Raw genomic sequence first — 23,681 nt, 5'->3', positions numbered from 1 at the left:
GGCTGCTCCAGCTGTGTCCTGAGGCGCTGGACCAGACACATCCCTTGGGGCTGGAGTTGAAGCTGAACCAAGTGGCCATTCCAGCGTGAGACCAGATTCCTGGCTCCAGGAGCAGCCACAGCCAGTAGGCAGGCGGTCAGGCCTTTGCCCAGAGGCCCCAGTGCTCAGCACGCTGGCTATCCACAGGCTGGCTATCCACAGGCAGAATGGCACTGCAAGTGGAGCTGATCCCCACTGGGGAGATCATCCGCGTGGTTCATCCTCACAGGCCCTGCAAACTTGTAAGCGGGGATGCTCTGGGCTGGGAGGAAGGGTGGCAATGTCTCCCCAGGACCCACAGCCCTTTCTCAAGCAACCCACTTGGGAAAGAGGTGAGCAGTGGGGAGGGGTTCTGATCCTTGGTGGGACAGGAAGAGACTGGACAAAAGGGGTAAACAGAAGGAAGGGGTAAGGTTTTAAGTGCCACTATTAGCCATCACTAGGAGCAGGGTTTTTCAAAGTGGGGATCCGGGTTTGAATCCTTTCTCTTCCTACTCCCTGATCCTCAGTGGGCTGGGCTATGAACTGGGCATAACACATAGGTGAGAGGGCTGCTCTGAGGTCAAAGGACGAGTGCATGTAAACACCGGGTGCATAGTAGGGCTCAGTTAATGCCTCCCCTTTCCTGGTGGGCCCAAAGAAATGGCCGGCTCGGAGCAGTAGCTTGGGCTGAACGGAGAGTGAAGGGAGAGAGGTAGTCACAGATGGGGAAGAACCGACTTGGCCTGGCACGCAGAGAAGAGTTGGGCTTGCTCTGGGGATGCAAAGGGGCATCAGACGCACCCACCTACCCAGCACTGCAGCGAAGGGGGCCGGGTCTTCGCTGGTGGAGGGTGTGTGTGTGCATGACTGTGACATGCTTGGTCCTGGGAGCTGGTTGCGGAGTGTGCGGCACCTAGTCTCCACGGACGCCAATGCGGGTCAGGACCAGAGCCGGCCGGCCCAGCGCCGGCGGGGCGGGGCAGGAGGGTGCGCGCGCGCCGGGTTTGGGCCCTGCCCGGGATGACGACAGGCGGCGGCCCGGCCCCGGGCGGGCCCTGGGCGGGGAGAGCGCGCCGGAGCCGCGGACTCCAGAGCCGGCCACGCCGCCCAACCTGGCCCCCGCCCGCGCACCGAAAGAGCCGAGCTGGTGGGTACGCTGGGCACGGGCACGGGGCGGGCAGCAGCCTCACGGCCCCGGGAGGCCTCCGCTGGCGGGAGGGATTCGGGAAAGGCAGGGCGGCCGGGCGCCGAGACTACCCTGAAGCTACCGTGCGGGAAGCGGAGGTCGCTGGCCTCGGGATCGCTGGGGCCTCGGGTCGGCTTGGCCCGGCCCGTGCGGGATCCCGGGACCCGGTGGCGCCAGGCCTCGGCCTTGTGGAGACTTAGATTACTGTGAGTGACGTGCGGTCGGGAAAGAAAAGCTGTAGTCTCTAGACCCAGGCACCCAGCAAGCCCTTTGGCCGGGCTCTGCCTCTGGGTTCCGGAGAAGCCGCCCGAGCCCCGCCCCTTCCCGTGCCCCGCCCCCTGGGCTGGGCACCGCCGGGGGCAGCGGCGCGGCTGCGCTCCAGTGAGTGTGGCGGGTGGGGGGCTTCGAGTTGAATGAGACAATGAATGGCTGGCCCACGGCGTCCTTCAACTGGCGGCTCGCTCTGGCCTGCTTACACTGTCGGCTCTGTGGTTCATTCATTTACTGGAGTGATTGATCCCCACTGTGCCAGGCCGTGTGTATGCTCCAGGCGGGAGCATTCTTCTGGGAGGGAAGGACCGGGAAACCGGCCAGTACAGCAGATTGCGATAACGAAGGGGCTGTGTGTTGCAGGGAGTCAGAAAGGGGTTCTGGAGGGGGCGATACCTGAGCTGAGTCTTCAAGGATGGCTAAGAGTCAGTCAGTTGGTAAGGGGAAGTATGTGTGGGGCCAAGGAAACTGCAGGTGCAAAGGCAAGAAGCTCAGAGAGCCACGTGGAGCTGGTGGCAGGGGTGAGAGCAGCTCACTCTGGCTATGCATGGTGGTGAGGCAAGGGCAGAGGAGGGACTGGAGAGACTACCCCTGTGGTCACACAGGAACAGGAGCAGTGGGGTAAACTGAGGACAGTGGGGGCCACTGGAGTCCATATGCAGGGTTATGGCAAGAAGCAGTGGGTGTGAAGCATTGGCAAGGCACGTGGACTAGTGCCCTATAAACTTTCACTCTATTAACATGAAATGTTAATTGATCTGACTGCATTTGTAAATACCACAGGCTGCTGTGGGAAAATGTATTAAGAGGAAGAAAGCAGGGAGGCCAGTTGGAGGCTGCTGCCTGGTCCAGAAATGGAACGGTGATGCAGGAGCAGAGGAAAGGTTTTAGCAGGTGGTGACTCCTTGGTGTGAGACTGGAGGGAGGGCAGGCCTTTTGATGACAGGTGGTGGTGCCAGGTGCGTCCCTCCTCTCTACACAGAGGATATTGAACAAGGAGGGTAGGTTATGGGGCAGGGTACTCTGTTTACTTCTGCTGGACCCCCACAGAGGTGTCTGGCAAGCCAAAGGCCCATGGTTCTGGAGCTAGAGTTGACTAGGGCCCTGTGAGCAATCAGGTAGAGCCCCTAAGTCACCACTGTTCTTCCACATTCCCCCTCACAGCAGTTCTCTTGAGTCTGGAACAGTCCTTGGTGGGGCTGCCTAGACCTAAAATATGTTTGATAAATATAAACAGCACCTGTTCTGTTCCCAGCACTGCACTTCGGGTGCGATAGGCTGTGGTTCTTTCCGCTCCCCCAACAGGCCTTGCGGCTGCCTCTGTGAAAATCAGCTTATAGCAGTGATCTGGGGGGTCCTTAGAACATCCATTCCAAACCTTGCATGGCCCTGGCGCTGGGCTGGGGGCAACATCTGAGGCGTCCATTGTCCTCCCTACTCCTCTAGAGGTCAGACTTGGGGGCATCTGGCACATACTAGGTAAATGGCACTGGATGATCCAGGTCTGCTGGAAACATGTCCCCAGATGGGAGAGACCCAGAAGCAGCCTTGGAAAGTAAGTCCTGGGTCACTCAGAGGCCATGGCTACACCCTAGGGACTCCCATGCTGGGAGCCCAAAGGCCATGGCCCACACTCCCTAGCTGCTACTCCTAAGGCCTACATGTCAGTAACAACACAACAGGAACAAAACAGGTGTACTGGGCACTGCAGTCATGGGGTCACTGAAGAAGGACGCAGCGGCAAGGGTAGCTGTTAACCCTTACAGATAAGTTTGGAAATCTGCCAGCCCCAGGCAGGTCTCACTCCCACCGGGCATCCCCGAAAGAGTGGTGAGTACTTGAGTTCCTGGTTCCAATCCCACCCCTCCTTTTAGTAGTCCTGAGATCTTAAACATTCAGCTGCCCAGCCTCAGTTTCCCCGTCTGTAGAATGGGGGTAACAATCCAGACTCATGGCTTGGCTGCGGGCATTGAAGGGGGTACCGTACGACAGCACTCAGAACGCAGGATGCCCGGGGCGCTGCCGCCGCGGCGTCTCTCACACCCTCCACCTCTCTCCCCGGCTGCCGCCTGGGCCCGGGGAGGCGGAGCTGGCCGGTGGGGGCTGCGGGGGGCTGGTGCGGCGGCTGGAGCCCGCCCTCAGGCGCGTGAGGAGGTGGAGGCGCCCCCTCCTTCCGCCGCGGGGCGCCCGAGGGCATCCCGGGAATGCGGCGGCGCGGCTCCGGGTGGGGGATGGCCGGCCGGACCCCTCCGCGCACGGATTCCCCTCATTCCAGCGGCCTGACGCGGCTGCGGGCGGGCGGGCGGGCGGACCCTGCGACCGCGAGGCTCCGGCTCCTCTCCGGCTCCTCCCCTCAGGTCCCCGAGCCTGGACCCCGCTTCCCGCCCGCCGCCGGCCTCCTGGTGGAGCTCGCGGGACCTCCTTCCCCCGCCCAGGTGGGCTGGCGGCTGAGCCCCTTTCCCGCTCCCGCTCGCTCCGGCGCTGAACCTCGGGCGCCCGGGGTTGCGCCCGCGCCGAGCCCGCCTCGGCCGTGGCCTTTCTCGCCACCATTACCCTGCCCCCCACACCTATCTCCCAGCTGCACCCTTTTCCCTCGCCCCTCCCAGGGGGCCCCGTCGTCCAGCTGGTGCCCGACCCCGCGTCGTGGCTCCGGCCGGGCTGTTGTTCCCGAGGTAATGAACCTTCCCCGCGAGGCTGTAGCCCGCACCTGCCGCAGCCTCACCCGCCCCCTTTCCCGGGGAGCCCGGGCCCGAGGGTGGGGTGCGCTGGGGCTTTGAGGCCGGGCTCTGACTTCTTCCCCCCTAGGATAAGAAGTCAGTGTCCCCAGTGTGGCCCTTCAAGTTCCTTTTTCAGGTTGGGGGGCGGGGGACAGGGGAAGCTCTTGAGGGTTCTTTGTAACTGGTAGACTGGTCTGAGGGGCTTTCCCCAGGAGATAAAAAGTCTGGCCCCGGGCCTGGCCCTTAGTAGGTCCTCCCTGAGCACGTGTGGAGTGAGCGCCTGGCCGAGAGGGAAGCGGTGTTTACTCAGGGCGGGGAGGTGCTCCCGGGCTGTGCCTCGGCCTTCTCTGCAACCCGAGGCAGGTATTAGCCTTATTTTAAGGATGAAGAAGAGGTTCTGAGCAGCTAAGTCGCTTGCCCGCAAACAGCTTGTAATAAATGCCCCAGCCTTTTGCAAGCACCAAGCCATCACCGCCCCACCGGCGGTGGCATCTGAGCTAGAGTTCGCTCCTCAGGGTGGTGCCTCCCCAGAGTCCAGCCAGGGTGGGGCTGCTGGGGGTGGTTTGGGAGAAGGAGGGTGTCCTGGGCAGAAAGTATGGACGTATTCAGAGGGACCCGAGAGGGAGGCCCCTTCCAGAGGAGGGAGAGAGGTAAGGAGACCTTGGGGCACAGAAGCCCTAGTTGTGGTGTCCAGGATAGAGAAGAAGGGTATTGGCCCCAAATGCTGGAAGTCGGACTTGGGTTTCCCAGGTGGGAAACTGAGGCCTCAATAGAGGCAGGGCACACACCCTTCTGGGCAAAGGCGCCCAATGGCTTTCCCTGTCCCTCGGGCACAAGCTCAGTGTTGACGCGGGAATCTAGAGATTTTCTTGGGGTTTTAAAGACACTGGGCCCACCCCTCAGAGAGGGTACGGGGGTGGACAGTGTCCCGCACCGAGGCTCCGCCCGCCTGGGCGCGCCGGCCGTATTTGGACATTTCGTTCTATTTTTAACTTTGCCAAGACTTGAGGTTAGGGGGAAGGGAGAGGGAAATCCTGCTTCCTCCGCGACCCACCGGCTTCAACCCTCTTCCCTCGCCTGGCCTGGTGCGTAGTGTAGACAAGCCCGGAAGTGAGTTCCGGATCGGTGTAGACGCGGCGGCCGCGCGGGTTCCGGGCCCCACCCTGGAACCAACGACGTCCCTCCTGGAAAACCTGACTCAGGCGGAGCCCCTGCCCGGCGGGGAGCGCCACCCCCACCCCGCCCCGCCCCCGCCCCCGCCCCAGAGCACCCTCGGCTCCTACCCCACCCCCATCCCCACCCCCAACTAGAGAGGGACCCCGGAGTCCGAGCCCCAAGGAGGCGGGGGCGGCCGGGGAGTCCCACGCTTCGCCGGCTCGCGGAGGGGGCGGCGCGGGGGCGGGGGCGGGCCGGCCCCTCCCTCGTTGACGCCGCGGCCGCGGAGCCCCGGGCTGAGAGCACCGGCAGCGGAGCGGGGCGCCAGGCCGGCCGGGCAGGATGCGCTACCGGGCATCGGTGAGCAGGGTGGGGGCAGGGTGGGGGTCCCGGGCGTTCCTCGCTGCCTCGCGGCGGCGCCTGCACCCCGCCAGGAAGCGGGCGGGCGCAGGAATTTCGGGTGGAAAAACGTCCGGGAAAGTTGCAGGGGGAGGAGGCGGCGCTGGGAGGCCGCGGGGCGCGCGGACCTGGGGCCCGGCTCTTGGCTCGCGGGGAAGGCTGAGAGCGCCCAGATCCGTCATCCGGCGGGCATAGGGGGCGGGAGCTTCGGCCAGATTTGCTAGCAGCTACTGGGCAGGATGGGGCGAAGGAGGGGGCAGGGAGAGGCAGGCCCCTGGTCAGACCCAGAGGGGTGCCCCTGGCCAGAGGTCTGGGTGGTCTGTGTAGAAGACCTGGTGGCCTGTTTGGGAACTAAGCTCCACCACCGCCGCCGCCGCCACCTTGCTCTTCCCTTGACACTCTTGGTGTCAGTTTCCTAGAGCCCCAGACCCTTTTTGAAGAGTATGTCTTGGGGTGAGGGCCTTGTTAAGCCTGTCCCTCTCCCTACCCTCTGGTGGGCCCCAGAGGCAGCTGAAGGCAGGCAGCTGGGCTTTCCGTGGTAAAACCCCCACCCCCTTGAGGCCTCTCAGGGCTCTCAGTGGAGGAGGGTGTCTGGGGAGCCTGGCAGCCGATGGGGAGGGTGTGGCCCAGCTATGGGAGGGAGGTTCCCCCCTCTTATGGGGTAAGTGTTGAGTCCAGCTGGAATGGGAGGCCCTCTGGGAGATCCCTCTCCTATGGCCTGGGGGTGGCCCCTTGCTTAGTCCCTAGATACTCTCTGCCTGGAGATTTTGAAGGGTGAGGGTAGGAGAGAAGCCTGCCCCTACCCTGCCGGAAGAATTCACTGTGCCATTTGTCCTCCAAAAACACCTGTCACCTGTGGCTCAGAGCTGAGACCTGAAGTCACCTGGTCTAACTCAACTCCTCCTCCTTGAGGCGAGAGCAACCCTAAGAGGGGAGGGGATTTTTCCAAGGTCAACAGAGCTTTTTTTCTGTTATTCCAGGAGTTCCTTCTCATGACCCCTTTCTCTACACAAAATTAGCACCTCCCTGGATTCCGTGGCCTTGCTCCTATGTCCTCTAGGTCCTCTAGGTCCAGTGTCTGTGTCCAGGTCCCATGTGCCCCACGAGGTCTCTGTTTTATGTGACCTGCCAGTGTCCTCAGTGTTCCATGTGCCAGCTTCCTGTGACCCAGGCCCAATGTACCCAGCATGGTCCTTTTCCTGGATGCTCTCTGTGTCCTGTGTCCAGACCTCCTGTGTCCACATGCCCCTGGTTGCCCTCTCAATCCCACAGGCTGTGGTAGAGGGGGAGAAGTGGCCTTCCCTTACCCTGCTGGCCCTCACCCTTCCTGTGGCTCATTCCCAACAGGCCCTGGGCAGTGACGGGGTGCGGGTGACCATGGAGAGCGCTCTGACCGCCCGTGACCGGGTGGGGGTACAGGATTTTGTGCTGCTGGAGAACTTCACCAGTGAGGCAGCCTTCATCGAAAACCTGCGGCGACGGTTCCGGGAGAACCTCATTTATGTGAGGCCCAAGTGGGAAGACAGTGGGGGGTGCTGGGGGGTTCAGAGGCAGGACTGAGGGGAAAAGAGGCGTCAGGGGCCCCTGGGAGAAAATTCTGACCCTCCTCCTCCAACCCCCAGACCTACATTGGCCCAGTCCTGGTCTCTGTCAACCCCTACCGCGACCTCCAAATCTACAGCCGTCAGCACATGGAACGTTACCGTGGCGTTAGCTTCTATGAGGTGCCACCCCACCTGTGAGTGACACCCTCCATCCCCATCTAAGATGACCCCACCTGACCCTCACTCTAAAATGACCCCTGACCTCCCATTGTTCACATCTGTGAGGAATTCCACAGTCCCTCACCCTGGGCTGACTGCACTCCCCACCCAAGATGAATCAAATCCATCTGGTTGGGGCCTCTCCAGCCCCCACCCCAGCTTATTCTCACTAATGACTTATTTGCCCAACTCTACCTGGCATGACCCCCCACCTTAGTGATCCTCTGACCCCTACCTCTGAGGGACCTCCAGCCCTCCCTATGAGGGACCTCAACCTCCACCTGAATGACCTGTAACACCCCCACTCATGAGTGATCCTGTCCATCTTCCTTCTGAAAGTGATCCCCTCCACAGCTATAAAGAATCTCCCTTCACACATACTCTTGAGGGTCCCCCATTCCCCATCCTCAAGAGTACATGCAGATCCCACTCACAAGTGAACTCCAACCAGATATAGGAGTGCCGTCTCCCAGTCCTACCTGCAGCACTCACATTACCTGCAGCTGCTTGAACCCCTACCTCCTGAGCTCCTGACCAGCCTCTGCCCCAGGTTCGCTGTGGCTGACACTGTATATCGGGCACTGCGCACGGAGCGACGGGACCAGGCAGTGATGATCTCTGGGGAGAGTGGGGCAGGGAAGACAGAGGCCACCAAGCGGCTGCTGCAGTTCTATGCTGAGACCTGCCCAGCCCCTGAGCGGGGTGGTGCTGTGCGTGACCGGCTGTTACAGAGCAACCCTGTGCTGGAGGTGAGGGACCAGCAGCATCTGAGGGGAGGGAGGGGCAGGGAGAGAAGGCCAGCCTCCCTCATACCCCATCTGCTCCTAGGCCTTCGGAAATGCCAAGACCCTCCGGAATGACAACTCCAGCAGGTTTGGGAAGTACATGGACGTTCAGTTTGACTTCAAGGTACCTATGGTGTGCCAGGGCAGGGAGTGGAATTCCCATTCAATAGGCACCCACCTGTCAGGTCCTTGGCACCAGTAAACATTTATTGAGGTCCTACTGTGTGCTTGGCACTGTTCCAGATGCTGGTGCTACAGCATTGAAACAAAACAGACAAAAATCCTGCCTTTAGGGGAAACAGACAATAAACAGAAAAATGTAATGTAGTTGACAAGTACCATGGCAAAAAATAAAACAAGGTAAGAGGTGGGGCAGTTGTTTTTATTATTTTTTAATTTTTTAATATGTCTTTATTGATTTCATAGAGAGGAAGGGAAAGGGAGAGATAGAAACATCAATCATGAGAGAGAGTCATTGATTGGCTGCCTCCTGCATGCCCCTACTGGGGATCGAGCCCCCAACCCAGTCATGTGCCCTGACCGGGAATCAAGTCTCCATCTCCTGGCTCCTAGGTTGATACTTAACCACTGAACCACACCAACCAGGCGGCAGTTGTTGAGGGAATAAGTGGTGCAAAGGCCCTGAGGTGGGAGGGTGTTTGGTGTTTTCAAGCAAGGAGGACAGTAGCTGCAGAACAGAGTGAGGGGCCAGGGAGTAGGAGAGGAGGCTGAATAGTGCAGGCCATTGAGAGTCTTTGTGTGAACTTTGTGTTTTTTTTAATTCTCACCCAGGGATGTGTTTTTAGAAGAAGGAAGAGAGAGAAAACCATCAATGTGAGATAGAAACATTGATTGGTTGCCTCCTGTATGCACCCCAACGGGGGATTGAACCCAAAACCTGAGCCACCCAGCCAGGGCTGAACTTTGTTTTTTTGTTTTGTTTTATTTTATTGATTGATTTTAGTGAAAGAGAAAGAAACATCTATTTGTTGTCCCACTTATCTATGCATTCATTGGTTGCTTCTTGTATGTGCCTTGAACCCACAACCTTGGTGTATGGGGGTGTGAACTTCCTTTTTTTTTTTTAACTCTGAGTGGAAAGGGGCCATCAGAAGATTTGGAACAGAAGTGTGTCAGGATCTGACTTTCCTCTTAAAAAGATCATTCTGGCTGCTGTGTTGAGACTAGATGGTCGGAGAACCAGGTCAAACAGGGAAGCCAGTAAGGAAGCTGATATAATAATCTAGGTGACAGATGACTGTGACTGGAACCAGCGTGGTGGCAGTGGAGGTGGTGAGCAGCAGTTGGATTCTGGGGTTTTGAAGGTTAAGGCAGCAAGATTGACTATCTGATTGGATGAGAGGAGGCCTGCAAACTTCTTGGCCTGAACACCGAGAAGGATGAAGTAGCCGTTGACCAAGATGGAAGACACCCAAAGGAGCTAGCCTGAGGACGGGGAGAGTAGTTCAGTTTTAGGCCTATTGAGTTTGAGATGCCCGTTGTACATCCACATGGAGCTGACAAGTAGATAGGGTTGAATGTCCTCATTTCTTAGTTGAAGAAACTGAGGCAGAGGGGGTGACTTGCCTAAGCCCCTTTATTGTCCCACTTATCTATGCATTCATTGGTTGCTTCTTACCTTTATTGTTGAAAGTAGTGGCAGAGGTGGAATTACAACCCACGAGTGCTGGGGAGAGAAGGGAAGATGGGTTCCATTCCCCAGTTCCCCTGAGCAGTCACCGTGTTCTGTCCTGCCCACAGGGTGCCCCTGTGGGTGGCCACATTCTCAGTTACCTCCTGGAGAAGTCCCGCGTGGTCCACCAGAATCATGGGGAGAGGAACTTCCACATTTTCTATCAGCTGCTGGAGGGGGGTGAAGAGGAGACATTGCGCAGGCTGGGCTTGGAACGCAACCCCCAGAGCTACCTATACCTGGTGAAGGTGAGTAGCTGGTGGGCAGGGCAGGTGCCACCTGGGGAGTAGCACAGCGCCAGGGCTGGCAACCCAGCTTTGCCCCTCCTTCAGGGCCAGTGTGCCAAAGTCTCCTCCATCAACGACAAGAGTGACTGGAAGGTCGTCAGGAAGGCTCTCACAGTGATCAACTTCACTGAGGATGAAGTGGAGGTGAGGCCTGTGCTGCGGACCCTCCCTTTCCTCTTGTCACACCCTGAAAATCTCAACCCACTTTTTAAAAATTTACCTTTATTGTTGAAAGTATTACACGTCCCCTTTTTCCCCCCATTGATCCCTTCTACCCCAAATCTGCCCCTCTCAGTTCACTTTTACAGCCCATTTCCACTTAGATCCCCCTTCTCAAAACACTTCTCCTAATCCCTGCTCCATCTGACCACCCCCTGGTTTTCCTCATGGAACTCTCAGCCCCTCCTGTGACTCCCATCTGCCCCTGCCTGTCCCCCAGGACCTGCTGAGCATCGTGGCCAGTGTCCTGCATTTGGGCAACCTCCACTTTGCTGCCGATGAGGAGAGCAACGCCCAGGTCACAACTGAGAATCAGCTGAAGTATCTGACCAGGGTAAGCGGGGTGAGCAGAAAGCAAGGGCAGAGCACCTGGGCAAGGGGAAGGGCACCCTCACCATGCCCCTCACCCTTGACAGCTCCTTGGTGTGGACGGCTCAACATTGCGGGAAGCCCTGACACACAGGAAGATCATCGCCAAGGGAGAAGAGGTGAGGCCAAGCTTTGCGTCAGGAGATGGGGGTAAGGGATGCGGGTATTCCAAGGTAGCCCCCACTCTCATCATTGCCCTTTCCCCTGGTCTGCTCAGCTGATCCTCTCAGCAATGCTGGAAGGCCTCTTGTCCTTATACCTCCTTCCCTCTGGTGTGGCCACTGTGTCCTCTCCTGTGCTCCCCACACATACCCCTGAGTGGGAGGGAAGAGTGGGCATAGTTTCCTGGTGTTTGGCCTGAACCCAAATGGGAGGAGTAGGGAAGGGGTCTTCAGCATTCACCTCACTATTTCATGCCACACCTGTAGCTCCTGAGCCCACTGAACCTGGAACAGGCTGCTTATGCTCGAGACGCTCTTGCCAAGGCTGTTTATAGTCGAACTTTTACCTGGCTGGTTGGGAAGATCAACAGGTCATTGGCATCCAAGGTGAGGCTGTGGTCCAGGCTGCTCCCAAGGCAGCAGGGAAGGCAGTCCTGGGAGGCCTAGGGCTGGGACCTGGGGCCTGGCAGACTTGGGACCCATGCTGTTGGTTGAATGGCCCTAGGATGCTGAGAGCCCCAGCTGGCGGAGCACCACAGTCCTTGGGCTCCTGGACATTTATGGCTTCGAAGTGTTTCAGCACAACAGGTTAGTGCCCCCCTTTCTTCAGCCTGTCTCTCATCTCCCTGTCCCGGTCCCTCTCCTCTGTCCCCCCGTCTCTCTCATTCCTGTCAGTGATTGCCCAACCATCCTGGGCCCTGATCAGTGTTTCTTCCCATAGCTGCTCAGGGGCGTCACCCATCTTTCCCTTACTCCTCGCCCTGTGGCTGCCTTGAGCTCCTGTGGTCTCTTCTGCTTTTCTCACAGCTTTGAGCAGTTCTGCATCAATTACTGCAACGAGAAGCTGCAGCAGCTCTTCATCGAACTCACCCTCAAGTCAGAACAGGAGGAGTATGAGGCAGAGGGCATCGCGGTAAGTGCGGGCCTGCAGGTGTCCCCAGGTGGCATCGGAAGCCCAGGCATCAGTCCCTGGGAGAGGCACCAGGGCCCCATGATGATGCCCTCCTTTTTTTTACCCCTCAGTGGGAGCCCGTCCAGTATTTCAACAACAAGATTATCTGTGACCTGGTAGAGGAGAAATTCAAGGGCATCATTTCCATTTTGGTGAGTCCTCTGTTTCTCCAAAGCCTCATGTGGGGGGCTGGGTGGGAGGATGTCACTCCTTCCCCTTTCTCTCCAGGCCAGTCCACAGAGGGCCAGAGTTTGGGGCTGAACAGGGACAGGGCAGGGCTCTGCTTGGAGGGTGAGGTGAGGTGCTGGCTGGACCTGGAAGCTGTCTCTAGGAGGTCCCTTTGATCTGCCCTTTTTCCTGTGTCTCTGCTTCCTGCATGGTGCCCCTAAATTACCTGTGCTCTCCAGCCCCTCCCTTGGTACATCCATCACTCTATGCCTTACCCCCCAGGACGAGGAGTGTCTGCGCCCTGGGGAGGCCACAGATCTGACCTTCCTGGAGAAGTTGGAGGACACCATCAAGCACCATCCGCACTTCCTGACGTGAGTGGGGTTGCAGGGCTCAGTTGGGTACAACCTGTGGAAGCCTGGGATCCCCCCATAGTCCAGAAACATCAGCCATGAGGAGATAACCAGAGGAGGTGCTAAGTTAAGGACAGGCACACAAAGCCACAGCTCACAGTACATTCACAAGAAGCCAGGAGCATGGCTTCCTCTACATTCTTTTTTGAGAATGAAACTTGCTAAGATTTTTTTAGCTTCCTTATTTGGAAATTGCTTTTTATTAAGACATCCCCTAGAGTGGGGAGAGGGAGAAAGGAAGCAAGCCCCTCTGCTCCTGCATATTGTGTGCATATCGTCTCCTCTAACCTGAAGCAGCCCTTGAGGAGGTGTTCTTGGTGCTGTCTCCATTTTACTGAGACTCAAAGAAAAGTCATTTCCCCAAGGTTATCTCATATCTAGTAAGTTACAGAGCTGGGACTCAGTCCCAGAGCTGCAAATGCCAAAGCCCTGAGCATTTTTGCTTAATAGAATGTTAAAACCCCTTTTCTGATTGTAAAAATAATGTTGCTCATTAGAGAAAAGCTGGAATGTGTGCAAAAGGCACTTGCAGTCCTGTCACCCAGAGGTCAACACTGTTAACAATTTGAGGCATTTCCTTCCTGCCTTTTTCTATACATTTTTTTTTCATAGTTGGGAACTGTGTACAGCAGGTCCTCAAATAATGTTGTTTCGTTCAGCGTCATTTTGTAATAATGTTGATGAGAAGTCATAGGAACGTCACTCTTGTTTATGTCAATTAGCCTGTGGTAAAATTGGTTTTGTTATACATCATTTCACTTAAAGTCATAGCACCTATTGATAGCACTGAGTGAGGACTTACTGTAGAAGGCTCAGGGTAATGTTATATCCTTGGTATTTTCTTTCATCATCAAACAGAGAAATTTCCTCAAAATGCTTTCTCTAATGGCTCTAACCCACAGATACTCCACGGCTCTAACCCAGCCTCTGGGGGCCCTTGGGCAGCCTCCGGGTTTCTGCTAGATAACAGTGCTGCCACCAAACATCTTTGTGCCTTAAACCTCTGACTGTGTCTCTGGTTAGTTGCTTGAAATAGTTCTTAAAAGTAGAAAATGGGCCCTGGTCGGTGTGGCTCAATTGGTCGGAGCATTGTCCCATGCACTGAAAGTTTGCGGTTTCGATTCCCAGTCAGGACACATACCTAGGTTGTCGGTTCAATCCCAGCACGTATGTGAGGCAACCAGTCAGTGTTTCTTTTACACATCAATGTGTTTCTTTCTCTCTTCTTCTTCCTCTCCCTCTCTCCCTCCCTTTCTTCCCCCCTCCCTTCCTCACCCTGAATAATCAATAAAAACATAGCCTCAGCCTGTGCACAGAAAGGTTGCTGGTTTGATTCCCAGTTGGGGCACATATCTGGGCTATAGGTTCTATCCCCGGTTGGGGCATGTAGAGAAGGCAACCAGTCGATGTTTCTCTCTCGCATCGATGGTTCTGTCTCTCTCTCTGCCTCTCTCTTCCTTCCTCTCTTTAAGCATGCCCTCAGGTGAGAATTGAAAAATAAGAAGAAAATAAAAATAAAACAGAATTAAAAAAGGAAACTTATCCTCTAGTGAGGATTTTTTTTTTAATGTAGAAAATGGGCTAAAGGGTATAAACATGCTTAAGACTTAAGTAATCTCTTGGGGCAGATTCCATTCCATTCTTAAAATGTAGTGGGCAGTGCTCAACCCTCTGAGTGGTCATGCAACAGCCAGAGGCACTGAAGTAGCTCTCTGCCCAGTGTGCCCTGGCAGTATGGAGGCCCAGATCTTGGTCCTGCCACAGTGTGACCCTGGGCAAGACCGTCTACCTCCCTTAGACTCAGTGGCCATCTCTGTGCAGGGAGGCTGATGGCCTTGCCCTGTCTACCTCAGGCAGAGTGGGCTGTGGGGTGGCCCTGGGCATGCATGTTCCTTATTGGATGCCTGTTTCTTCTCTCTAAGGCTCTTCAGCAGGCAGGGAGCATGGCTCAGGCCAGCAATCTGTAGCTTCCTCTCCCTGTCACCCCCCAGGCACAAGCTGGCTGACCAGCGGACCAGGAAATCTTTGGGCCGTGGGGAGTTCCGCCTTTTGCACTATGCTGGGGAAGTAACCTACAGCGTGGCCGGTGAGGATTCTGGGGCTGGGTTCCCACGGGGCGGAGGGGGGGTTGCTGTTCCTCATCTCACATGTGCTCTCCCCTCCAAGGGTTTCTGGATAAAAACAATGACCTCCTCTTCCGGAACCTGAAGGAGGTGAGGAGGACTCCGGGGAGGACTCCAGGTTTGGCCCCAAATGACCAGTGCCCCAGGAATCTGTCCTGCCTGCCCCCTTGTACTACAACCTTGATCCCTTGCTCTGCCCTCACAGACCATGTGCAGCTCGGAGAATCCCATTATGAGCCAGTGCTTTGACCGGAGCGAGCTCAGTGACAAGAAGCGGCCAGAGACGGTGCGGAGGCTGTGGGACCCACAGGGGCATGTGTGTGCACATGGACGAGTGCCTACATGAGCCTAGGAGTTGGCTATGTACATGGGAGCTTGTGTGTTTACTGGTGCGTGTGTGCACATTTGTGTGTGTCGAGGAGGCTGCCTGTGGGTATGTATCTGTGCCTGCGTCTGTGTGTTCCTGTGTGTACTTCTATGTCTGTGGGCATATATAGAACCACAGCTCCATTTCAGTCCTTGATATCTCTCCTCTGAGCCAGCCTGCCTCCTCCCTGGTCTCCTGGCTCCTCATTTGCTCTTACCAAGCATCCTCCACGTTTCTGCTGTGGAGATATTACAAATTGCAGATCTGTTCCTGTCATTCCCTCACTCCAAATCCCTCTATGGCTCCTTTATTCCCTCAAGAGAAAATTCACTCTCCCTAATGTGACTCGAGTCCTGCTCTGATACTGCTTCTGCCTGCCTCTAACCCCCTTTTCTACTTCCCACCTGGATTCATGTGTCGTGTGTAGCTCTCTGTGTACATCAGGGTGCTCAGGCTGCCCTCTGCCTGGAATGCCTTTCTCTCCTTGCTTCCTCCTGGCTGTCTTCTCTCCTCCTCTTCTTTTTCTTTTTTTTTTTTTTTTCTTCTTTTATTTTTAGAGAGAGGAAGTAAGAGAGTAAGAGAAACACCAGCTTGTTGTTCCACTTATTTATGCATTCATTGGTTGATTCTTGTACGTGCCCTGATCAGGGATCGAACCCGTGACCTTGGGGTATCAAGATGAAGCTCTAACCAACTGAGCTACCCAGCCAAGGCTCCTACATATCCTTTAAATATTAGGTGAAGGGTCATGTCCAGGAGGCCTTTCCTAATGCCTGCTACCCCACAGACTGGATTAGTTGCCCCTTCTTGGTGCTTCCAGAACCACAGGCATACATCCCTACCACTAATGGGACCGCGATAGATTGCGAGTCTGCTGGAGTCTGTGTGAAGGTTTTGCAGAGCAGTGTACAGGGCTAATGTTTGAATACATAGATGTAGGACACATCATTTAGGAGCATGGCCCTGAAATTCTAGAAAGTGAAAGTGGTTGCCAGAGGAAGATGTAGGATTGAGGTTGCGTTGAGGCCTGAGAAGGGTTTTTAGACCCCAGTGAGGTTCCTAAACTGAGGTCTCTAGCCAAGCCACGGTGATGCAGGCAGCCATAGTCTGTTCCCTTCCTCTATCGTGAGGGAGGGTGGCAGAAGGAAAGGCCCAGCAGGGTAGGGGGTAGTTGTGGGAATTGTTGCTGCTTTGCCCCAGGGAGGGCTGTGCCAGGGATCAGCGGTCTCAGCCCAGCTCTAGCCAACCTCCCATTCACCTTGGCTCACCAGGTTGCCACCCAGTTCAAGATGAGCCTCCTGCAGCTGGTGGAGATCCTGCAGTCTAAGGAGCCCGCTTACATCCGCTGCATCAAGCCCAATGATGCCAAACAGCCCGGTAGGCCCCTCCTACCCATGGGCCTGTGGGGCTGAGCCTCTGGGCAAGGGCCACGGGCCATCTGTCCATTCGAGCCCACTGATTGATTACCCTGTTACCCTCCTCCAGGCCGCTTTGATGAGGTGCTGATCCGGCACCAGGTGAAATACCTGGGACTTATGGAGAACCTGCGTGTGCGCAGAGCCGGCTTCGCCTATCGCCGCAAATACGAGGCTTTCTTGCAGAGGTGGGGGCGGGGCCTGGCTCAGTGCCAGGGAAAGGGGTCCGGGGGTAGGAGTCTCTTAGATCCTGGGAGGGAAGACAAGGGTTCTTGGCCCCATTTCAGAGACAGGATGCTGAGGCTCTGAGCTGCTGTAGGTCCCTTCCATGCTACAGGCCTAATGTCAAGCTTTGTAGAACACCCCTCCCCCCCAGGCCTTGCCCTCTTGGAGCACCTGGCAGGGGTCCATGAGGCAGACATCCACATACCTGTCACCAGGAGAAATGGTAAAAGCTATGAGAAGGACAGAGTTTTTGATCACCTCAGAAAGGAGAGAGCAGCTTTGTTATCCTGGCTTAGGGGTCTGGGGAGTCAGATATGAATTTCATCTCTGCTACTTTCCAGCCCCATGGCCTTAGGCAGATGAGAACACCTCAGTTGCCTTATTGTTAAAATGGGGACAACAGAGCCACTTCCCAGGCTTTCTGTGAGCTGCCTGTTAGGGGGATCTCCCAGCAGGACCTCCCAGAAAAGCTGGCTTGGTTCCCCAGGGAAGGGTACTGGCTGGGGTGGGAGCTGGGTACATTTCAGCTCCTGCCCCCAGGTACAAGTCACTGTGCCCAGAGACATGGCCCACTTGGGCAGGACGGCCTCAGGATGGGGTAGCTGTGCTGGTCAGGCACCTCGGCTACAAACCAGAAGAGTACAAGATGGGCAGGTAAGCGGTGCCCACTCCTGGGGTCTGGGGGACATGGGGATGGCAACCAGGGGCTGATCACTGCTGCCCTCCCAGGACCAAGATCTTCATCCGCTTTCCCAAGACCCTCTTTGCCACAGAGGATGCCCTGGAGGTCCGGAGGCAGAGCCTGGGTGAGAGAGAGGCCCGACCCTTCCTGTCCCAGTGGGGTCCATTCTGGGGAGCAGGAAATAAATCACTGCATTTGGGCTCCTTTTCTAGGAAGTCTGCCTCGCCCACATTCAGCTGCCCTCCTCCTTACCAGCTCCAGCCCCAGCACCCGCCATCTGTCCTGCCCTTGGGTACAAACTCCGAGCATGTTTCCACATTCCTTTGCTCCCTCCTACTCGCTTTCATTGACCTTATTTATCCTCTCACTCACTAGCTCCTTCAACCACTCCCTCATTCATGCCACTCAGTGAGCTCTGACAGCCAGGCACCCAGCTAGTTCCCCTGAGCTCTGGCCAACTGACTTTCTTTCCCAACCACAGCTACGAAGATCCAGGCCTCCTGGAGGGGCTTTCACTGGCGGCAGAAATTCCTCCGGGTGAAGCGATCAGGTTCGGGGGCCCAGGGGTCTCCAGGGGGCAGGGGCTGGGGCTAGGGTGGGCCACCATGGTGAGGAGATAGTGGTCAGCCGTCTGTGGTGTCTGCAGCCATCTGCATCCAGTCGTGGTGGCGGGGAATGCTGGGACGGAGGAAGGCGGCCAAGAGGAAGTGGGCAGCACAGACGATCCGGCGGTGAGCATTGGGGCACCATGAAGGGGTGCAGAGCCGGGAGTGTGTAGGGGTCTCTTGTCAGACTTCTCACCTCCATCCCTGTTGGGCTTCCCCACCCCCAGGCTCATTCGAGGCTTCATCCTGCGCCATGCACCCCGTTGCCCCGAAAATGCCTTCTTCCTGGATCATGTGCGCACCTCCTTTTTGCTCAACCTGCGGCGACAGCTACCCCGAAATGTCCTGGATACTTCCTGGCCCACCCCACCACCTGCCCTGCGTGAGGTCTGTGGGCCCTCCCTGCTGACTTAGGGACTTTCACAGCACTCATTGGAGGGGCCCAATTATCATGTGGCCAGTTATCATGAGGGCTCCCCAAGGGAGGGGAACTGGGGCTGGGCCATTGTTTTGAGAAAAACAACTCGGGAATGGAAGGGGTTGTCCAGATTGAAGGGGTGACATTTAGGCCAGAGCACGGTGGTAAGGATATGCCTGCTGTCCTCAGAGGGAAGGGAGCCAGGCTGTCTGGGTGCCCTGATGTTGCTCGTGCCCACAGGCCTCAGAGCTGCTGCGAGAGTTGTGTATGAAGAACATGGTTTGGAAGTACTGCCGGAGCATCAGCCCTGAGTGGAAGCAGCAGGTATGGAGAGCAAGGAGGCAGGCGTGGGTTGGGGGGGCAGCCGCCACCACTTGAAGAGTGCTAGCCTGGGGGAGCACTTTACCCCTGATTTCCCATGTGATCTCAAATGGATCCCAGCTCCTCTTTGGCCTCATGTATGAAGCAGAAGCTGGAGTAGGCTGTGGTGGAAAATGGGGTTCTCCTTCTGGCCCGACTCCACTGGACCAGCAGAGGCTTCCCAGAGCCCTGTGTTGAAGAGGCTGTAGCTTTAGTCTGATCGATTGGTAATGTCTGCCATGGTTTTGGAGACAGACATTGGTGGCCAATGTGCCTTGTATTTGCCAACTCAAGATTGGCTGATGCTAAAGGACCCACCCATCTCAGGGAATCTGTAGTAGTTTTGAGTATTAGCAATCAGCCAGCTTCAAGATCCCATGTTGAAGCTGAATATTGGGGGTTCCAGGGCCTCGTGAGGGGAATTATCCCCAAAATTGGGCCTGGACCCTGACAATACTGTCGTGACCCTTCTAGGGAACTCTCTGCCTTGGTGGAGTCAGAGGTAACGTAGAGGAGGGGCTAATGGGAGTGTCTATGGTAGGGCTCAGCCTCCTGGTATTGAGGCCGGAAAGAGGGTGAGGGAAACTGTCTCAGCTCTGAGGCTGGCCTGCCCCCACACTGTGATAGTCCCCACCATCTGACATCCTGCCTCCCTGCCCTTGTCTCCACAGCTGCATCAGAAAGCCGTGGCTAGTGAGATCTTCAAGGGCAAGAAGGACAATTACCCCCAGAGTGTCCCCAGGCTCTTCATCAGCACACGGCTTGGTGAGTCCCTGACTTTCCAGTTCTCAAACCCTCCAACACCGTCCTACTCCCCTCTCTCCTCCTCTGACTTCTCTGTCCCCCATCTGGGCTGCAGGTACAGATGAGATCAGCCCCAAAGTGCTACAGGCCCTAGGCACTGAGCCCATCCAGGTGAGACCCTACCTACAGCCCTTAGTCCAGCACAGTTTTGCTGCCCACGGGCTGGATGGAGGCATCAGGGCCTGGGCAGAGGGTGAGGGGGTTATCCCTGGAGCCCCCTCAGCCCCTCTCCTGCCCCTCACTCTACCCTCTGTCCTCAGTATGCAGTGCCTGTAGTGAAATATGACCGAAAGGGCTACAAACCCCGACCCCGGCAACTGTTGCTGACACCCAATGCTGTGGTCATCGTGGAGGATGCCAAAGTGAAGCAGAGGATTGATTACGCCAACCTGACCGGTGAGCCAGAGTCCAGGGTTCCATAAGGAAGGCCCCTGCTCTGACCCCTGATCCCTGACCTCTGCCTTTCCCCCTCAGGAATCTCCGTCAGCAGCCTGAGCGACAGCCTCTTTGTGCTGCACGTGCAGCGTGAGGACAATAAGCAGAAGGTGCCCCTGTGGAGACCGGGAGGCAAGGGTGGGTGGGTTCTCTAGGTCTGGGCAGAGCATGACCCCTCCCCTTGTCTGGGCCCCCAGGGGGACGTGGTGCTTCAGAGTGATCATGTGATTGAGACACTGACCAAGACAGCCCTTAGCGCTGACCGTGTGAACAACATCAACATCAACCAGGGCAGGTGAGGCAGGTAGGGCGGTGAGGGGGCCATGTGTACACATGTGGGCAGTTCTCACACACACCCTTCCCTCCAGCATCACATTTGCAGGTGGCCCTGGCAGGGATGGCACTATCGACTTCACACCTGGCTCAGAGCTGCTCATCACTAAGGCCAAAAACGGTCACCTGGCTGTGGTGAGTGGGACCTGGCAGGCAACACCTGCTTCCCTGCTCATGGCCCTAGGACTGGGGTGGAGCCTCTGGTGGCCAAGGCTTCCTTGGCAGTCCTTGGGTACCATAGCACCCTTGACATCCCAGTGCCCATTGGTGGCCAGAGAGAGGGGCCTTTTGATCCCCCACAGATGGCAGCATGGGGAGGTGGGGAAGACCTGAGGGGTTGGGGGTGTGCTGGGTGGGAGGAGAGGCCCACTCTGGCTGAGGCAGGGAGTCCTGTGGGAGTGGGATCAGAGTCTCCAGGACCAGGCTGCCGCTGCGTGTTCCTAAGGCATGAAGACCAGTGCCTGATGCACCTCTGTCCGCTTCCCACTCACACTTGGGCTTCTCCCTCTGCCCCACAGGTGGCCCCCCGGCTGAACTCTCGGTGATGAAGGCACCTGCTGGACCCTCCCACCTCCCAATGCTTTGCTTATCCTCTCTTCCCCTTCCCAGTTACCAAAGACTCGAGCTTCCAGACAGGGACCCAGGGACACCTCGAAGCCCACCAACAAACTCCTGCCTCCTGCTCCCCCCTCTCTTGAGGAGTTGCGAGGGCCAGGGAGCTGCCCCAGGAGTGGGCCAGGCCGGGCCAAGCAATAGGAAAGCCGGGGCCAGAGGCAGACATGCCAGCCCCACTGCCGATGCCAAATATTTGAGAGAAGGGAACTTTTGCTGAGGTTTTCTCTGAGATTTTTTGATGCTTTATAGGAAACTTTTTTTTAAGCCATTTTCCCACCCCAGGACACACTGGATGTGTTTTCCCTGACTCCAGCAGGGCAGGGAATGTAGCTCAGAGGTTGGGCGGTCTGGGCCCTGGTGCCCTCTTTCCTGCCCAGGCCACCCTGCCCTCTTTGTTCCCTTGGCACCTTGTCTGCCTGCCTGCCTACCCACCTATATCCTCTGCAGCCCACTCCGACACCTGCCTGGGGGCTAGGACCAACCTTGCCTGCCCCCTTCTTCCTGCCTTAAAAATGCCCTTTCAATATCATCAGCCTAGCCTGAGGGTGTCCTGGAGTGGGGGAAGGAGTCTTAGACCATAGAATTTAGAAGACAGAGATCATCTGTTACAGCCTCCTGGCGTGACAGAGCAGGAGACAGTGGCCCAAAGAGGGGAAAGGACTTGCCCTTCATCCAGCAGGTTGGGGCAAAACCGAGACTGCAGCTCTGTACTCTCAGCACACCTTACTGCCTCTTCCAGGGACAGGGCCCCACAAAACAGGCTCATGTCTTAAGGGTGCATGTGGCTCCCTGACCAGCAATCACCCTTGGGCGCCACCAGGTAGGAGAAGCACTTCTGCCTGAGTCCATGCCTTAGGATGACAAATACCCTGCTCACATAACTTTGGCCCCAGTTTAAGGATGTGAGGCCTTTCCCGGCCTGAGCTGCTCCCTGTCCTGGGAACCTGGGGAAGGGGCTGGCCTTGGGAGGAGCCGCAGGCATCACCTCTTTCTGCTGCTTCTCCCCCCTGACCTCCCCAGAGGACCTGGGGCTGCCCAGCTGCCTCTGCCGCCTGGGGTCTTGGCCCACTGCTGACACTTCTGCAATCCAGAGAAACACTAAATAAAGCAATACATGTTTGCCAACATTGGTCTCCTTGTGAATGTCAAGAAAGGGAGAGGACCCCCTAGAAGGCAGCCAGGGGTCTTGTATTAGAATTTTTACCTTGTCCCCAGAAGGAAGGAGGCAGGCTCCCTCCCCAGGAGAAAGAGCACGTGTGAGCAATAGCTGCAACATTTGCCTGGAGAAGGGCTGCTCCAACTGGCCCAGTGCTGCGCGCAGGGGTGGGGTGGGGGTGCTGGTAGGTATCACACAGTCCCCTCCCTGTGAGCCTCAGCCCAGCAGGGAAGGCAGGTGCACAGAAATGCAGCGGGATGTGGGAAGTGCAGGTGCCAAGGGGCAGACCCACAAGAGGCTGGCGCCTTGATGGGAGTAGGGGAAGGGGGTTGCAAACACTTCACAGAGAAGATGGCATTTGAGGTAGGTCTCAAAGGATAGCCTCCAAGTTTGGGTTGGGTTGCAAGTGACCAACACAATCCAAACTCTCTAGGGAAGCAAAGGACATTTATTAGCATTCTCAATCTAACAGCCCCAGGGTTGGGCTGCGCCCAGGCACTCGCAGATGTGTCTGGAACCATCTCTTGGCTCAGCCTTTCCTGGTGATGTGGTGGCAGCGACAGCCACAAACAGCTCCAGACTTTCATTCCATGAAGTTGGCATCAGAGGCAGACAGAAAAGTGCCTCTTTCTGAGTAATTCAGAAGTCTCAGAGCCAATTCTCAGTAGACAGCTTGAATGAGGTGCTCTTCCCTGACCCAATCGTTGTTTGGGAGAACAGCCCTTTTTTTTTTTTTTTTTAATATATCTTTATTGATTTCAGAGAGGAAGGGAGAGACAGAAATATCAGTGATGCATTGATCAGTTGCCTCCTGCATGCCCCCTGCTGGGGACAGAGCCCGCAACCTGAGCGTGTGCCCTGACCAGAATTGAACCTCCATCTCCTGGGTCCTAGGTTGATACTCAACTGCTGAACGATGCCGACTGGGCAGAGAACAGCTTATTCTGATGTGTGCCTGCCAGGCCTGGGTCATGTGTCTACCCACCTAAAACAAGTAGCATGTACCACACCTGAACGCAGGACCAAGAGTGGGGACAGATGACTTCCCAAAAGAAAATCAGTGTTGCCTCCAGAAGAAAGGGAATGAGGCTCGGCCGGGCGTGGCTCAGCGGTTGAGCATCGACCTGGGATCCAGGCGATCTGGGTTCGATTCCCGGTCAGGGCACATGCCCAGGTTGTGGGCTCGATCAATGACTCTCTCATCATTGATGTTTCTGTCTCTCTCTCCCTCTCCTTTCCTCTCTCTGAAATCAATAAAGATATATTTAAAAAAAAGAAAGGGAATGAGTGTCACTGCAACCACAGAACTCATCAGCAGATGGCTAAGCATTCCCAAGTGGGAGACGCAGAAGGAATGGCAGGCCTTAAAGGCAAAAAGAGTTTTAGTTTAGGGTCAGGCTACCTGCTGAGTTTAGATTCATCACCTAAGGCAAAAGTTCTCAATGGATGAGGTACCATGCATGATGTGACTAGCTTGAGCTTGACACAATCCTCTGAGCACACCTAGATTTTGACACTACCCTTCAAATTAATTTACAGAAAAGTGAAAGCACCATAATAATATGTCTATCAGTAATAATAGTGG

The 23,681-nt window shown here is 56.3% G+C and overlaps 1 protein-coding gene across 5 annotated transcripts; it reads left to right on the top strand.

The window, feature by feature from the left end:
* Nucleotides 1–4: 4 nt before the first annotated feature.
* MYO1C (myosin IC) lies at nt 5–22,065 on the top strand. 5 transcript variants are annotated; one of them, XM_081116232.1, is made up of 32 exons: nt 5–281; nt 7,096–7,251; nt 7,371–7,486; nt 8,062–8,260; nt 8,340–8,420; nt 10,058–10,237; nt 10,322–10,420; nt 10,716–10,829; nt 10,912–10,983; nt 11,293–11,412; nt 11,531–11,613; nt 11,833–11,938; nt 12,049–12,129; nt 12,428–12,519; nt 14,550–14,644; nt 14,725–14,771; nt 14,887–14,967; nt 16,320–16,425; nt 16,534–16,651; nt 17,229–17,342; nt 17,418–17,494; nt 17,852–17,920; nt 18,017–18,101; nt 18,203–18,362; nt 18,634–18,717; nt 19,425–19,518; nt 19,613–19,668; nt 19,818–19,953; nt 20,032–20,102; nt 20,190–20,287; nt 20,361–20,460; nt 20,844–22,065. In XM_081116232.1, the coding sequence occupies exons 1-32, from the start codon at nt 207–209 to the stop codon at nt 20,868–20,870; spliced, it is 3,192 nt and encodes a 1,063-aa protein (XP_080972358.1). In that variant the 5' UTR covers nt 5–206; the 3' UTR covers nt 20,871–22,065. The 5 variants fall into 5 exon arrangements, with proteins under 5 accessions (XP_080972358.1, XP_080972361.1, XP_080972360.1 ...); XM_081116235.1 differs by lacking the exon at nt 5–281 and adding an exon at nt 1,075–1,172; XM_081116234.1 differs by lacking the exon at nt 5–281 and adding an exon at nt 1,078–1,168.
* Nucleotides 22,066–23,681: the final 1,616 nt, after the last annotated feature.

This window comes from Miniopterus schreibersii (assembly GCF_964146895.1).
Source record: "Miniopterus schreibersii genome assembly, chromosome: 16".
Classification (NCBI taxonomy): Eukaryota; Metazoa; Chordata; class Mammalia; order Chiroptera; family Miniopteridae; genus Miniopterus; species Miniopterus schreibersii.
The sequence above is the reverse complement of the archived record's forward strand: the minus strand, read 5'-3'. Positions and strand labels throughout refer to the sequence as shown.

What these genes read in the sequence shown, in the direction of transcription:
- MYO1C (XM_081116232.1), top strand. Translation starts at nt 207, where the DNA reads ATGGCACTGCAAGTGGAGCTGATCCCCACTGGGGAGATCATCCGCGTG. An exon ending in AGCTGAAGTATCTGACCAGG is followed by an intron (nt 10,830 to 10,911) that starts GTAAGCGGGGTG and finishes CACCCTTGACAG; the next exon opens with CTCCTTGGTGTGGACGGCTC. An exon ending in AGGGCATCATTTCCATTTTG is followed by an intron (nt 12,130 to 12,427) that starts GTGAGTCCTCTG and finishes CTTACCCCCCAG; the next exon opens with GACGAGGAGTGTCTGCGCCC.